This window comes from Histoplasma capsulatum, genomic scaffold (assembly GCF_000149585.1).
Source record: "Histoplasma capsulatum NAm1 scaffold_8 genomic scaffold, whole genome shotgun sequence".
NCBI classification, from domain to species: domain Eukaryota; kingdom Fungi; phylum Ascomycota; class Eurotiomycetes; order Onygenales; family Ajellomycetaceae; genus Histoplasma; species Histoplasma mississippiense.
This window is the reverse complement of record NW_001813975.1, coordinates 1,233,790-1,247,222: the sequence shown is the minus strand read 5'-3', so window position 1 is coordinate 1,247,222 and position 13,433 is coordinate 1,233,790. Positions and strand designations below refer to the sequence as shown.

Genomic DNA, 13,433 nt, shown 5'->3' with positions numbered 1-13,433 from the left:
TCTGTTTTGGTTAGCTGATGGGCGTTGGCCAAACCGTGAATTCTACCACGCCTCGCGTGTGCCCCCAGCAAGCCCAGACGCTCGATCAGCTTGCCGCACACGGAACGTCTCCTGCCAACACACTCATATCAAACAACCTTTCTACGGGGTTAGGTAAACAGAATGCGCCTACACTTCCACCCTTCATCTCACCATTTTCTGCCATGCTCAACTTTTCAGCTGGCGAGCCCTTGATATACACCATCATGAAGAAGCTTCTATGGGGCACCTGGGCAACAACGACTTCACCGGTATTCGACGCCGCAGGCTCAAACTCGACGAATACAACAAGCGGGTCTATTCGACGGTTTCGTCAACCATCCTGGCTTTCAGATGTTTCCTTTTTAAACAACTTGACCCCGTACTCCACCCTGAATAATATTTTAATAGATACTTTCGAAGGACAGATAATTACCCTTTCTGTTGTTATTGCTTTTATTCTTGTATTTTTGATTAGAGAATGGGTGGTGCAGCAGCAACCTGTGATCAATCTTGCTGAGGCAGATCGAGAAGCAGTTGCCCAGCTTGTTGTCGATGCTGTAGCGAATCACCCTGCTGGCCACCAACGACCAGATCCTGTCGAGCATGCCCACAATCAGGCAGCCCATGATGAACCAAACGAAGAACTAAATCAAGAAGAAAACCAAGAAGTACATCCAGAAGAAAATCAAGATATACTTGGACACCGGGACACCGGATTTCCAGATTGGGGCCATCCTCATCCAATCGAGGCGCCTCTATCATCAGTCCAATCACAACATCCTTATCGCACCACGGACAACTTTGAATCACATAGCCAACATTGGTCTTCAGAGGTTGAAAGCAATTCGAGCCACGTCCATGAAGAAGACAATATTCCCGAGCACCCCTCCACGACTCGCGAAGCCAATGACGAAATAGTGGCAAATTCTGACAGTCATGCCAATGCAGAGTGGCCTGGTCTTGATGTGTTCAAAGACTTGTGGACTCGTGGTGGGAGAAATCCAACGGAAATATTAAAATTAATCGAGGAAGAAGGACGTCAAGAAGAGCTGGCCTGGGTAATTGCAGCAATGCAAAAATTGGAACGTGTGGGTGAACAGGGATTCAAATTCGGCGAAGTGTCTGCGAGAGATGTGCAGGAACACAACGAAGAGCTTGCTTCAGCCCCCAACGGTTCGATTGATGCGCCGATCAATCGTGATCACGACCTACGTCAGTCTTTTTCTGCGAGTGCTAAATCCATTGAAGAAAAGCCATTCGAAAACTACGATGAACCTGAGCGGCCATTTCCCGTGAGGTTTGGAATTCCCAACACAAATTCTAATATACCTGCAGGGTCCTTTTCACCAAGCCTCGAGCCCTTTACTCTACCTGAGTCCTTTGATTCCGAAGAGGCCGGGCCATCCAGACCTACTCATACAGTTGACCTATCATCCCATGCTCCCTTTAATAATATCGTAGATCACTCCTCTCTACAACAAGAAGCGGTGCGATACTCCTCAAGCCCCTCAACTACCACTGAACAGCCCGCTTCAGAACTTGACAGCAACGAGCATAATCCATTCCAAATTGCGGAAGTTGAGCCTTTGATATCTCCACCTCAGCAACCACCTCCTATAGAAGCAGTAGATCCTCTTCATGAAAATCTTCTTGATCGGGCCTCGAATTGGTTTTGGGGTGGGGTGCCCCTTCCTCAGCGAGGAGAAGGTGACGACCAAGCAGAAGAGGACGATGCTGGCCATGTCATTGATCAACCCGCGCAAGAGGTTCCATTCGACGCCGCACCGGACGGACATCGTCATTTCCATGACCCAATGGACCAACCTGGATTTGCTGATGGCCCACTTGCTCCAGTCGACCCCGACGATGTTGATGCTGTGGACGACGCTGATGATCTGGAAGGTATCTTGGAACTTATCGGTATGCAGGGTCCTATCGTCGGCTTACTACAAAACGGTGTGTTCAGCGCGTTGCTCGTATCATTCACAGTCGTTGTTGGGATTTGGTTGCCGTACCTATGGGGTAAAATCGCCCTCGTTCTTTTAACAAACCCAATACGGCTGTTTATTGGCGTCCCAATTGCAATTGTTTCTCTCGTTGCTGACATCACCGTCGACACACTACTCGGCAGCTTGGGATATGTTGTTTACTTGGCGAACGTTCTGCTCCGTTACATCCTCGTCACATTTGGACGATTCATCCCTTTTCTCACAAAATTTTCGGCAAGTAATGCTATTACAGCTGCTTCGCTATCTATGATCGACGGTAGCAGCCAGCGCCTTAAAGGTGTTCTCGGGGCATTCTTCACATTCCACGAATCGGACTTACCCATGTTCTCCGTTTTATCTCACCAAGCCTTGAGGATCCACCAAAGGCGAGTCGCAACAGTTTTCAACTTTGTAATGAACGTTGGGAAGACAGTTCTCTACGACGTCCCATTACTTCTCCTCGAACGGGATTCCTTGCAACGACTCACCACATCCATACTTCCTCTTGAACCTATGAAATTGTTGAACGCAGCTGCTGTCGCTGTTGTGACCGTTGGAAAGTCTGCATTCTTCTTTTTGGAGAAAGAAAATTGGCCCAGCCTAAAGGTCGGCGGAGTCGAGCCAACAGTTTCATTGTCATTGAACCATGAGTTGGCACAATGGGACACTAAGGATCGAATCATAGCAATTATAGTTGGGTATTGCTTTGCCTCGCTTCTTGGGGTAGTTTATCTCCAATTCTCTTCTCTGTTATCCCAGGCCACCTCAAGAGAATCGGGCAGAAGGGACGGTGGCTGATGTTTTGCAACAAGCTGGTGGAGTAATGAAGGTGATCATCATCATTGGTATCGAAATGATCGTGTTCCCACTATATTGTGGCATTCTGCTCGACATTGCCCTCCTTCCACTTTTCCGCGGTGCAACATTTGCTTCACGAACTGCATTCATGCTGGATGCGCCGTTCACCTCGCTATTCGTCCATTGGTTCATTGGGACTTGTTACATGTTCCATTTTGCCCTTTTCGTGTCCATGTGCCGAAAGATTATGCGGAATGGCGTCCTATGTGAGTACAGAGTATATCCCCTGGATATTTGAAATACCAATTTTGAACTAACAAGAATATATAGATTTCATCCGTGATCCCGACGATCCTACATTCCACCCCGTACGCGATGTTCTTGAGCGCAATATCACTACCCAGTTGCGTAAAATCGCTTTCAGCGCACTTGTGTACGGTGGTCTTGTTATCGTTTGCCTCGGCGGTGTTGTCTGGGGCTTATCCTTGACTTTCCGTGAAGTACTCCCGATACACTGGTCGTCCAATGAGCCCGTTTTGGAATTCCCGGTTGATCTACTTTTCTACAATTTTGTAATGCCGTTGGCGATTCGTTCTATCCGCCCATCAGATGGCTTGCATAAAATGTACGACTGGTGGTTCCATATGTGCGCGCGCAAATTGAGGCTGACGCACTTCCTGTTTGGAGAACGGCGTCAGGACGAGGAAGGTCGAAGGGCATATCCAACATGGCGTGACTGGATTTTCCGCAGTCGGGATACCCTGGAAGATGAAAGCAGTAGTAATTTTTTTCTACGAGATGGCAAGTTTGTGCGAGCTCCAGGATCGGATCAGGTTCGAATTCCCAAGGGCAGGTCTGTTTTCTTGGAAGTTGACGAAAATAATGAGCGTATTGACGGCAACGAGGATCACGAGGATGGCCTTCATGGCAAGTCTAACAGTATGTTCGCTCACGTCTATGTTCCGCCAACGTTCAAGATCAAGATCGCGACATTTATTTTCATGATATGGGTTTTCGCTGCGGTAACTGGGCTTGGGTACACCATAGTGCCTCTGGCAATCGGGCGACGGATGATTTCTTCACTCTTCCCTAGCCATGTTCCTGTGAACGACATCTATGCCTTTTCTGCTGGCATATATGTGGTAGGTGGAGCCTTCTATGCGCTCGTGTACTGTCGTCGCCACGGTCTACCGGCGCTCAATCAACGTCTGCAACCATACCTTGCATCCCCGAGACAAGCATTCCCACACACATACAACATCCTTGTGAAACTTCTCAGTCTCCTGTATATTGGAGCGGCGTATGCTCTATTCCTCCCTTCCCTTTTCGCCTTAATTACCGAGCTCTACGTTCTGATTCCTCTGCACACCTACATTCGAAGTGGCGAAGTCCACGTCATCCACTTCGTTCAAGACTGGACGCTCGGCGTGCTATACGTGCGCATGGCCGTCAGACTTATATTATGGTATCGCGGCTCTCGCCCAGCCAATGCCCTCAACGCGGTCCTACGCAACGGCTGGATGGATCCGGACATTCAACTGGCTACCCGCGCATTTATTGTTCCTGCTACATTGGTTGCCTTCGTTGCTGTGTTAGGGCCCTTGCCAATAGGAGCTGTTCTAAATTCCACGATCTTCCGCGATTCGCCGGCCTTGGTGCACTCCGAAGTATACCGCTACTGTTTCCCTGTGACATTAATGGGGGTGCTTCTCCTTTGGGCTCTACGCCTGGCTCGAAACCAAATCGCCATATGGAGGGCGAGTATTCGTGATGACGTGTATTTAATTGGAGAGCGACTTCATAACTTCGGAGAGAAGCGGGCCAAGGACGTTGGTGTAACGCGGCGGATGATTACTTCATGATACGACTGTGTTCCCTTTTCTCAGCGGGTGAAGACTAATTGATTTTCTCTACAATAACCAAAAAAATATGTTCCATTTGATGCCTATCCTTTCCTATACTATGTACATTACTCTTTTCTGTCTTCGTAAATAAGTCGATTCGCAATGAGTTCAGCTGCGGAGGAAATATAACTCGTTTGCCTTGATAATTGTGCTGCCTTGGCTTGGCGGGCCGGAAAGGTTCCCCACGTGATCATCTAGCGCTGGCTGCAATCTGCGGCTCTCTTATTGGCCACTGTTAGGCAGCAACTTTGTGGTTCATCGTACTCCGTACTTCATCTCCAAGACGTCGTCTCCCGATGGCTTGAGATGTCTTTAGATCGTTAGTTGAATCCTGCTCTTGGAAGCGTACATACCTGAATGCCTTCCATACCGGTTAATGATTAATAGTGAGGAATTTGACAGCTATCAATTATCATTCATTTCTAAATAAGCGTCTCCATCGCATCCATGTCTGTCCTTAGGCATGGCGGCGCCTTCTTCCAAAGGCGGCTTACAAAGCTGTACACGGATACCAAGTCCTCCTGTGAAAGCGTCTCCAGCGCATCCAAGGCCAATGATGATCCAGAGCTCGTTGCGTTGAATCGAAATTTCCGGACTCAGAAAGATAGACTGTTGGCGTGGGGCTTGGACTGGAGCGATGCGAGCGCCGCCCAACCAAATGATATCGACGAAGCGCTGAGCGAGGCTGGCTTTTCTGACGTTGTCGCGAGTGTGATGTCTTCCATCCAAGAGCTCCTCAATGAGGCGGAGAGGCTCCAGCAACCTGATGGTGTCAAGTCGCCTGATGGATTGGTCCAGGTTAGCGCTGTCAAGGCGACATACACCGCTGAAGAGATAGCAAGGTCTAAGGAGCTGTTGGAGGAATTGACCCAGCATATCGAGACGTTATATGATCTCTCACGATCGCGGAGGAATATGAGCATGAGCATGAGTATGAATTCAGGTTCGCAGGCAGGGACGAAAAGTCAAGGCCAAGTCCAAGGTCAAGCTCGTCCATTGCTTCCGAAATCTTCGAAATCTTCAAAAGAGTCGTTCTATTCGCTTCGGACTGAACCCTGTCAATCGATGGATAAAAAGCCGTTATCATCAAAGAAAAAGTCCTTATCAGAACTTCAGCCAGGAAAGTCGGGTTTCGCAAAAAGCCACCACTCTTTTGGGGCGACTGATGAGATTGCCGAAGACTTCCAGAAGGTTTTCCCGGAGTCATTCCTCCCAACTAAACAGTTTTATATCGAAAAATCTTCCCTTCATCTCTCTCGTGGCGGAATTTCCCACGCTTCCAATCCGCCCCCGTACGAAGCGGTTGCGGAATCTGCGAACTCCAGAGTGATTGGGCATTTAGATACCCATGCGATGCCTCGTTCCCTGGCAGTCCATATTCAGAGCCCAATCGTACCAGTTCTAGTAGAATTTTCTCCGATAATGTTGGAGATGCGGAATTCTCTTCAGTTTCCCCGGAGAGAGCGGCTTACTCAATTATTCGACACCCTACAACGTCTGGTCGAGAACTCGAGGGTATCCCATCTTGGATTACTAAAATTCATTGGCTATTTTATTGACATGACATATTCTCGCTACGCGTTTGTTTATCAGATCCCTATTGAGATGTTCCCATTACTACGACAACCCTCCGATGTACCGAGAGACGTTAAACCTCGACCTCTTGTCTCGCTATTCCATTCCGGAGATGGCCGACCAGATTGTCCAATTCCGAATCTTGAAAGTCGATTTCGCCTAGCATATCACTTGGTTCTGGCGGTCCTTCATCTCAGGAGTCAGAATGTCGTACACGGAAATATAAATAGCAACAATATTTTGGTATTCCCAGATTTCCAGGTTTCCAATGAAGGAGTCTTAGATGACTCAAGCTCAGAGTTCAGCCACCCATACCTCACTTCCCTTTCTCAATTCGACGGCGAAGATAAGAATGCAGTTCCTGAGCCTTTATCAGCTAGCATGTACCGCCATCCTGACGACCGTCGAGTCATCACAGATAACTCGTCTTGGTCATACGATCTATACAGCCTAGGTCTAGTGTTGCTCGAAATTGGCTTGTGGACTCCACTCAGTAAACTCTGGAAGATGAAATATAACAATTCGATGTTCAAATCGCGAATTGAAAACGTTTACGTCAAACGGCTGGCACCCAAGTGTGGAAACTCCTATCTGCAGATAGTCCAACTTTGCCTCGATGCGCCCAATTTCCACCTTTCTACCGAACCAATGACAGATCTACGACTGAGAATCCGACAAACCCACTATTATCCATGGCATGACCCAAGTACATCGGATGAGTGGAACGCGTTCTCCAAAAATTTTGTGTACACAATTGGGAAAGTTAGTTGGTGCTGTGCTTGCCTAGATGTCTTCAATCCTCCACCTGCTTTGGATCTGGATGAGTCGCTTCCTCCACCTCTCGTTATTGAGCCAACGAGTTCGTCCATCCAAGAAGTTAGCCCTTACAATATAGGCCGTCAACCAGATGTAACCATGCCAATCGATATGGCGGATGATGGAACTACTTACGGTGAATCAAATGGATTACAGGAGAAAAGCGACGTTAATGGGAAGAAAGTACGGAAACGGACGTTGAAGAAGTGGTCCAATGTCGAAATACCCGACGAGGATTTGCGGAAATGGAACATGATGCTCATGCCGAAACTCAGCAAACTTCTTCAGAAGATCTTGAAGGACTCTCCTGAATCCTGCAGCGCTTCTTTAATGGTGGCTGGGGAAACTGCAGAAACAGCAAAGACCACAATATGTGTCTCGTGTACCAGTATCCGGAGAGTTCGAGTTGCTCTCAAGAAGTACTTCGATTACGATCGAGAAAACTGGGATCTCATTGTGATTCGGGGCGATGTTACCCGCTCAAAAGTCCCTCGCCGAAAACGTAGAAAGCCGAAAACGAATAGTCGTCCTGTCATCGACACTACCCAGGTCGATCTGAACCCACACTATCAACCGAAGCCTGTCTGTGGAGCATCAATAGGAGCATTTCGACTCGATGAACATCTACCGCCGGTTTCCTATGGAGGAGCAATCCTGGTCGATGGAATGCCTTACGGAATGACAGTACACCACATGCTTGACGCTCCCTGCGATGATGAGGAAGACGACTCCGGCCAGGACCTTCCTCCTCGCTCGGCAGGTAATTGGACTCTGGGAGGTGACACATTTGACCAGGATTTTGCATATTCATGGCATGATGAGGACCCACCAGAAGCCTTGTATCCATTTGAGATATCCGATGATGAAGAAGACGCAGATGATGGATCTATAGCACCAAGTATTGACGAGGCATATGATGATTACTGGCTCTCAGACGGTTATTCCACTGACGATGGGGATGACGATGATGACGACGATGATTATGATGCGGCCTCCATTGGAGATACTGCTGGAGTTGATCCGGGAGAGGAGCCTCGAATAATCGTCACACAGCCAGCGATCGATGACGTGGAAGACGGATTTTTTCCCACCGTGGAGGATCGTGATGATGAGCATCTTGCCTCCCACTCCCTTGGATTCGTCCACGCCTCTTCCGGAGTCAGGAGGTGGAAACGCGCTGGGATAAAGCATGAAGTGGACTGGGCGCTTATCAAGATCGACGAAAATCGGATGGATATCAATAACACGATACTTGCTGACGTCGGCATGCCAGAAGTTCACGGCTCCGCTTCTCGCTCTAGCAGTCGTGAAGTTCACATGCAACAAGGCTCCAAAATGCACTTTGCTACTCTTGACAAAGTAGCCAAGATCGAAGATCTCGCTGGTTTACATGTCCAATGCTGTGGCAGGACAAGCGGCTTGCAAAGCGGCCGTATTTCCAAAGCACTGACTCTGGTGAAAATGCATGGTCGCCAATCATTCTCCAGCAGTTTCAGTGTCGATGGGAATTTTGGAGGTAATTGCTCTCCTCGCTCCATCTCTAACTTCAATCCCCTCTTCCCACACCGCCTAGTACAAAATAAATTAATAAAAACAAAAGAAAATGAAAGAAAACAAATCATACTAACGCGCCCCCTGCTAGTTCCTGGTGACTCCGGAGCCTGGGTCTTCGATAAATCCACAGGCCAGGTATGCGGCCATGTCCTCGCATGGTCCGAAAAGAGCCGCACGGCCTACATAGCCCCGATGGAGATTCTCCTTGAGGACATTGCACGTACCCTAGGCGCTACCAGCGTCACGCTTCCCGGCAGCGAAGAGGAACTAGTATGGAGCCACAGCACCATCCCCTCGGGCGCAGGTGCCGCGTCCTTTAGCGATCGTCGCCCAACAGCAGCGGCAACGGCAACGGCACAAGGTTGGAAAATGGCCCGCCACGAAATGGACCAGCTTCCGGTTGAGTTGGGCCGATTAAGTATTGATAGGGATGAGCAGGGACGAGGTCGCGGTGGCGGTGTGAAAGGGTTAAGAGATGTTTCTGCGTCGCCGTACCGAGTTGTTGTGCCGTTTATGCGTCATCCGTATACGATGGAGAGGCAGCTAGCGTGATTCGTTTAGTCCTCTTTTCAGGGACCACTCATTTCTTGCAATTGGCATTATTTATTTATTTATTATTTTTGTGGGGAAATTTCCTTTTGATGTTTATCACATTTATGATACCCCCTCTTCCATGTATATTCCTATCTATCATTATTTGTCATTTACTAGTTATCGTTCCCGTTGAACCTCTACAACTCCCTTCGCTAATACTCATATGCATTGTATACCATGTCCCTAACATTGTTTAAGTGTGTCTGTGCTTCGGCATAGCATATTTTCTCTCTGTGGAAAACACTTTTCGTGCTTGCGTAACATTTTTTGTTTTTTTGTTCCATTTAAATTTGCTTGCAAATCTTTCTAGTTCATGTACATGTACTTAACGGTTATAATTCTACTTACGATAGTAGGCATAATAGGCACACGTATCTTCTTAGTAGTGCATCGGAAACTCTCTCTTTTAGCTTAAGATTTGAAGTTATCGATCAGATTCGAGGGTATATAGGACCTTGAAGGCCTTAAGGAACAGAAATATATGTAGAGATTATCGACTTGTGATCTATGTATGTAACAGCGCTAACTACATAATGCGAACTGTGGAAAAAGAGGGGGAAAAAAAAAGAAAAGAAAAGAAAAGAAAAATACCAGAGGAGCGTCCAAGTCCAATCAACAGAAAATACACAAGGGGGGGTTGAGAATGAAAATTCTACGGGACAATAACTGCTTTATATGTATATGGAAAGGCTTGCAAAACCAAGTGAGCAAACGAATAATAAAAGGAACAACAAATAGGGGGAGCAAATCAAATCATGACAAAAAAAAACACAAAACACAAAACAAAAAGTAAGATGAATATGATGAGAGAAACCCATTCCCCCATCTATCAAAGGAAATGGAAATCAAAACACACATGCACACACACACACACACACACTCTCTCTCTCTCTCTCTCTCTCTCTCTCAAATGCAGTTTGACTTCTTCACACCAAACCAGCCACGCTCATTATCTCTCTTAGCCTAAGACCTCAAATACGTCAACACAGCCTCCCTTTCCTCCATGGGAAGCATACTCAACACCTGCTGCACGCCCTTGAGCCCACCATCCTTATTTCCCATAAGCAACTGCGCAACTTCCACTGCGGTGCTCTCCGTCCTCATCTCCTCAACCTTCTCCAGCACCTTCCGCTTGTTCTCTTCATACCAGAGCGCAACCTTGCGGTCATTGGTATCAAACTCCCGGTCCAGCATCCCGGTCCACGATTTCAGCGTATTGAGATTGATCTCGCGGGCGGTTGGTGGAGCCGGCCGAGGGGATGCCGAGACGCCGGTGGTTGGGATTGCGCCGTTGCGCATGCCGGTAGATGGGGCAGCGGCCGCCAGGCGTTTGAGGATGAGCTCTTCGCTAAGACGGCGGCGCAGGCGCCAATAGAAGAACCGCCTGGCGTTCCTCCACTGGAGAGGTTTGCGGATGGTTCCCTTCGCCTCCATGCGGCCAGCGCGATCGTGGAGATCGGCAAATTGCAGAGCGATTTGCATGTAGACTGGGAGAAGCTGTTCTTCCCTTGCGGTCATTTTCGCTTTGATCTTGGAAAGCTGGTCGTCGGGCAGGGATTTGTCGCTGAGGGCCTTTCTGAGTTCGCCGTATTCAGGGTCCAAACGGGCCATGGTATCCAGCTGTTTATCGCGGCGGTACTTGATGTTGACAATACCTTCAGGCTCAAGGACACCACCGCGAGACTCCTCATCGGCATACATCTCCATCTGCTCTGGATTGATCGTAGGATCAATCACAACCTATTGCGAAATATTAACACGAGATAAGCAAAACATAAGCAAACTAGGAAAATTTAACTTACCCACGAGCCACCACGCAATTCCCCAAATGGTGGGATGTAAACGAAAATGGGCTGCTCATATTTGACAAGGGCATCGACGATGTAGGAACCATACTTGAGAACCTCATTGTACATGTCGCGCTGGCCACCAGAGAAGCCTCGCCAGTTAGCAAGGATCATGACAGGAAGCTGTTCGCCAAAATTGAAATCCCTGAGAGCCTGTGCGGTTTTGAAAGCTGAATTCAGATACCAGACACCGCCAGCCTCCGTGGAAATCAGCTCCATCGAGTCTGGATTCGCAGGATCAGCTGGTGTGACGGTGTCGACGGACCGGGTCTCGACTGCGATGACACCCATGGGGATACCACCGAGCCTGGCACGTCCAACAACCACAGTCCTGGCCCATCCCCCGAGCGCTTCCTGGAAGGAATCCTTGTCGAACATGCCAGGTAAGAAACCCTCATCATCCTGCTTACCAGCGATAAGCCATCTGACATCGTAAGTTTGCTTCGCTGGAGGATAATACCCGATATCCCGATCCCACGTGTCCGAATATGATCTGATTGGGACAGGAGAATTCTTTTTGTCGGGGATGAACGACATCCATTGGACAATCTTTTGTATGCCTTCAAAGTCATCGTTGGCCGTCATATGAGAAACGCCGTTCTTGTACATTATTTGCGTTCCACCCAGCTGCAAATTAGACGTATACACTTCTCGTCCAAGGAGTTTGTTAATGGCAGGAGCTCCAGTCAGGATGATTGGCTGTCCTTCAACTTGAATCGCTCTTTGGCCCAGACGAACGAGGTAAGCGCCAATTCCAACAGAACGGCAGGTCACAAGAGTAATAGTGAAGATATCCTCGTAAGCCTTAGAGGTAGCGCCGGCGATGAGACCAGAGCCTCTTAGACATTCGACACCAAGACCATCTTCAGCACCGATGATAGTAGTGATCATATGTCGTTCTTCACCATTTTCTATAACTGGCTCCGTTATGACATCCTTTGTCTTCCTCGCGTCTAATCTCTTCTTCACCTCCGGCGTCAAATAGAGGTATTTGAAGCCAGCCTCCGGCCGCTCGGGATCATTCCATGCTACTGAGAAATGACGCATGAGCTCCTCTGCCATTCCAATGCGTGCACCGGAGTTAGCAGAAAGATAGATCCGCGGAATCCCCAGCTTCCTCGCAAGTTCCGTACATTTGTGGAAGAATTTATCTTCTTGAGGCCCGAAAGATCCAATGTGGAAGGTGATATCGTTCGCGATGATTATGAAGCGCCTACCACGTGGGTACTCAGGGGTTTTGGCAGTGATCATCCAACCAACCATTCCATGTGTGTTTGTTCCGGGCTCGCGAACTACTTCGATCAAGTTATCAGTATCGTCGAGCACGAGTTCAGCGTAGTCGATGCACTCGCCCACGGCAGGTCGTTTGTCGGCAAGTGGGGAGTGCTCCTCAACGGCCTTGCTCCAGTAGTTCTGGATGCCTGTCTGAAAAGCTCAGGGAAGTCATATACATATTGGGTACCCATCAAGTGAGCCTTATATCGCTTCGGCTGCAGCCATTCCTTTGTGGGGTAGGGCGTCGATACGGGACGAAGATGCATAGACCCAATCTTCGTTGTGCCGCCGATGCTATGGAATATCCATTCTCCTTTTTCGGATTTCCGCTCAGCGTACATTTCAACCTGGATAATGTATCCCGAGGTGTTGTTGATTACGACGCGGAGGGGATAGGCCATGCCAGTCGTAGGCTCCGTGCAAAGGATGCGAATTTCAGCCCCGGTCACGCGAAGGCGCCAGAGCCGTCGCCCAAACCGTTCCAGGAAGCCTGCCAGTGCCCTTTCAACGTCAGCGGGTTCAAGCGGGAAAACGGGCGTAAAGTTGATGAAGATATGGTTCAAGTCGGAGTTATTGTTGCCAATAATTTCGAGCGCGTCGAGGATGTCATTCATCAGGTTGTCAGCTTCAGAAATAAGATACTCCGCCGTGGGTATGTCATCCCGCAGACGCCCAGGTCGAACCACAGCACGCGTGAAATATCGTTTATCGACGGCCTTGTCGCTCTCTGGCCCTTTCCCAATTGCCTCGTAAACGTGAATATTTCTATTTTCCGTAAATACAGGCTTGATTTTGAACTTGGAAAGCCTTCCCAATTCAAGCTGGAATGCAAGCGCGGGTTCGCTGTGGCGGATACTCTCATCTTCGTCGTAAGTAGGCCTCCTAAAAGTGAAGTAACCGGGGTTATGTTTCATCCCTTATGACCACAAATAAAGGTAAGCCTCCTCACTCGGCGAGGCGAGAGGCTCTTCCCTTCAGTTCAGGAGACAAGCTTGGGTGATGCGAGTGACCATCTTCTGGTCATCCAAATCCCTCTATGGTCGCGAAATGCAACATTGGCA

At 48.6% G+C, this 13,433-nt stretch overlaps 3 protein-coding genes across 3 annotated transcripts; 2 read left to right on the top strand and 1 right to left on the bottom strand.

Moving 5' to 3' along the window:
- Positions 1-17: 17 nt before the first annotated feature.
- HCAG_07333 (predicted protein) lies at positions 18-4,669 on the top strand (the record flags this gene model as incomplete). Its single annotated transcript, XM_001537861.1, has 5 exons — positions 18-1,233; positions 1,357-1,941; positions 2,263-2,707; positions 2,769-3,073; positions 3,138-4,669. 5 exons carry the CDS (start codon positions 18-20, stop codon positions 4,667-4,669), a joined length of 4,083 nt encoding a protein of 1,360 aa, XP_001537911.1.
- Positions 4,670-5,158: 489 nt separating this feature from the next.
- On the top strand, positions 5,159-9,208 carry HCAG_07332 (conserved hypothetical protein; the record flags this gene model as incomplete). Its single annotated transcript, XM_001537860.1, has 2 exons — positions 5,159-8,618; positions 8,745-9,208. 2 exons carry the CDS (start codon positions 5,159-5,161, stop codon positions 9,206-9,208), a joined length of 3,924 nt encoding a protein of 1,307 aa, XP_001537910.1.
- A 1,005-nt stretch (positions 9,209-10,213) lies between these two features.
- HCAG_07331 (hypothetical protein) lies at positions 10,214-13,385 on the bottom strand (the record flags this gene model as incomplete). The annotated part of the gene is made up of 4 exons (XM_001537859.1): positions 10,214-10,990; positions 11,053-12,522; positions 12,549-13,288; positions 13,361-13,385. The coding sequence occupies 4 exons, from the start codon at positions 13,383-13,385 to the stop codon at positions 10,214-10,216; spliced, it is 3,012 nt and encodes a 1,003-aa protein (XP_001537909.1).
- Between the last annotated feature and the right edge of the window lie 48 nt (positions 13,386-13,433).